The 2066-nt window shown below is 35.6% G+C and overlaps 1 protein-coding gene across 1 annotated transcript; it reads right to left on the bottom strand.

Annotated features, from left to right (window-relative positions):
- Window positions 1–322: 322 nt before the first annotated feature.
- LOC122814179 (uncharacterized protein C9orf85 homolog) lies at window positions 323–1021 on the bottom strand. Its single transcript, XM_044086789.1, has one exon. It carries the CDS (start codon window positions 977–979, stop codon window positions 323–325), a length of 657 nt encoding a protein of 218 aa, XP_043942724.1. The 5' UTR covers window positions 980–1021.
- Between the last annotated feature and the right edge of the window lie 1045 nt (window positions 1022–2066).

Raw genomic sequence — 2066 nt, 5'->3', positions numbered from 1 at the left:
ACAATGTAAATTAGAAAGGCAGGACTATGTTTATATAAACATGCACACACACACACACACACACACACACACACACACACACACACACACACACACACACACACACACACACCTATATTTGTCAATCCCAATCCCATATAATGTGCTTGTGTGAATACTGCCCCTGTGGTGCTTTGCTTACTTATTGCTTGACTATTTTTTCCTCATAGATTAAGTCTTGTAACATATTCTTTTGCACAATTAAAAAAAAATTCTCTCTCAACTGAAAAAGGTTTTGCTAATATGACCATAATGCCGGTCTTTTTTACTTATTTGAAATGGGCTACACTTTACAAAGGTCTGTGTCAGACTGCAATGTTACAGCAGCAACATCTGGTAGTTCTTGCACTTTGTTCTTTTCTGCTGGAATGGCATGTCTCTGTTGAGATTTTGATGGTCTTTGTGCTGACGTGTTGCATGGTGAAGGTGTATTTGATTTCTGTGAGTAATGGACTTTACATTCTTTCACTTCACATTCAGAGTCCTCTGTTTTATCATTTTCATCCTCGTCACTGTCAGAGTCATATTGATCACCTTCATCTTTCCTATTTCTTTTGATAGTGTTACCTACATTACTTCTGCCTTCAGCAAGAAGCTCTTCAGGATTGTTTTCATTCAAAGAAATAATTTGCTCACTCCTTCCACATTTTGCACAGAATCCTAATTTAAGGGCACACGGTTTGCACAAGACATGATACGCCTCCTTCACAGTCTTCTGAAAGTATTTCACACATGTCTTAGGCTTTGTAAGCAGCTTGTACTTATTATATTTAATTTTCCATTTCAGTATGTCCTTACACCGTTGACAAACTCCATCATGAACTTTTGTATTCAGTTTCTTTAGAGTGTTAGTTGCATCGTATTTGTCATTTTTAAACACTGTTGTATTCTGGGGCTTTTGAGAACGAGTACGGGAAACATTACCCCTCTGAGAACTCATAATAGTTCAACCCAAAGTCACCACAACAAGCCAGTTATCACACTCGCGATCAGCTGACTACTTAGAAGGACCAAACCACAAATTCCAATTAAAGGGATTTCCTGTTATTCCATAAACTACTGTGATAACATGTTTATTCGTGCAACAGCCTTAAAAAGAAGCACAGAAATGACCCACTTCCTTCTTAATAGCCCTAATGCTTGTCCCTCTCTCTGCAGTCTAGTGACTTACTATACTCATTCCCACCCATTATGTAGTGCTGACAAATTCCTTCTGCAAACTTATAGCTCCAGAATTAACATTGATCATCTTCTGTATGAATCCTCCATAACAAAATCCTCGAACAATCCTCCCTGACAATGTAGGTTGCATTACTCACACTAACCACTTCAAAAAAGAACTGAAGAACCTTTTCCTTAACACTTGGCTACATCCTTGCCATGACCCAACCTAATCCTGATTCTACCAACTATTATCTATTGTATCTCTGTCTTTGAACAGTATATCAACTGGCTATGTTCAGTCTAGCTAATTAACTATATACTCTGTATAGAAGGCACTATATTTTCATTTTTTTATTTACTTGTTCATTATTAAGTTTTTCTCTCTTACTATGTTATATACATATATTATAAAATTGTCTTTTGTACTTTGATGTTTATACTAATGTAAAATCAAATTGTAATTGTTGTAGTGGAGATTTTCTCCTTAGGTCTCCACTGAATATGGGCCTGTACTCAATTGGACTAACCCAGTTAACAAATGTGAAATAAATAAATAATAGGAATAAAGCTCATCTGCATGCTGAGTATATTTGGTAACTTGAGCAAAGTGTGTGCTAAAGGTTGATATATCTCAAGTAGAGCTGTGCTATATAATAAAACTATTTTTAGTCATGAAAAATAGAGTTGACTTGAGGCAGATGAGAGGAAAGCTTTTACTTTTTTTCTGAGATCGTTTGGAAATTAAACTTCAGTCCTGAGTAGGATGATCTGATTATATATTCATGTAAGACAAATTTGAATTTCAGTAAGTGGAATATATGTTTTTTCTGCTATAAAGTAGCAGTTATGTAGCTATAAGATTT

This window comes from Protopterus annectens, chromosome 10.part0, assembly GCF_019279795.1.
Source record: "Protopterus annectens isolate FY-2018-M chromosome 10.part0, PAN1.0, whole genome shotgun sequence".
In the NCBI taxonomy this organism is placed as follows: Eukaryota; Metazoa; Chordata; order Ceratodontiformes; family Protopteridae; genus Protopterus; species Protopterus annectens.
Note: the sequence above shows the minus strand (reverse complement) of the source record. Positions and strands in the feature narration are given on the sequence as shown.

Bases quoted from the DNA above. Each gene is read 5' to 3' on its own strand.
- LOC122814179 (XM_044086789.1), bottom strand. From the start codon at position 979: ATGAGTTCTCAGAGGGGTAATGTTTCCCGTACTCGTTCTCAAAAGCCC.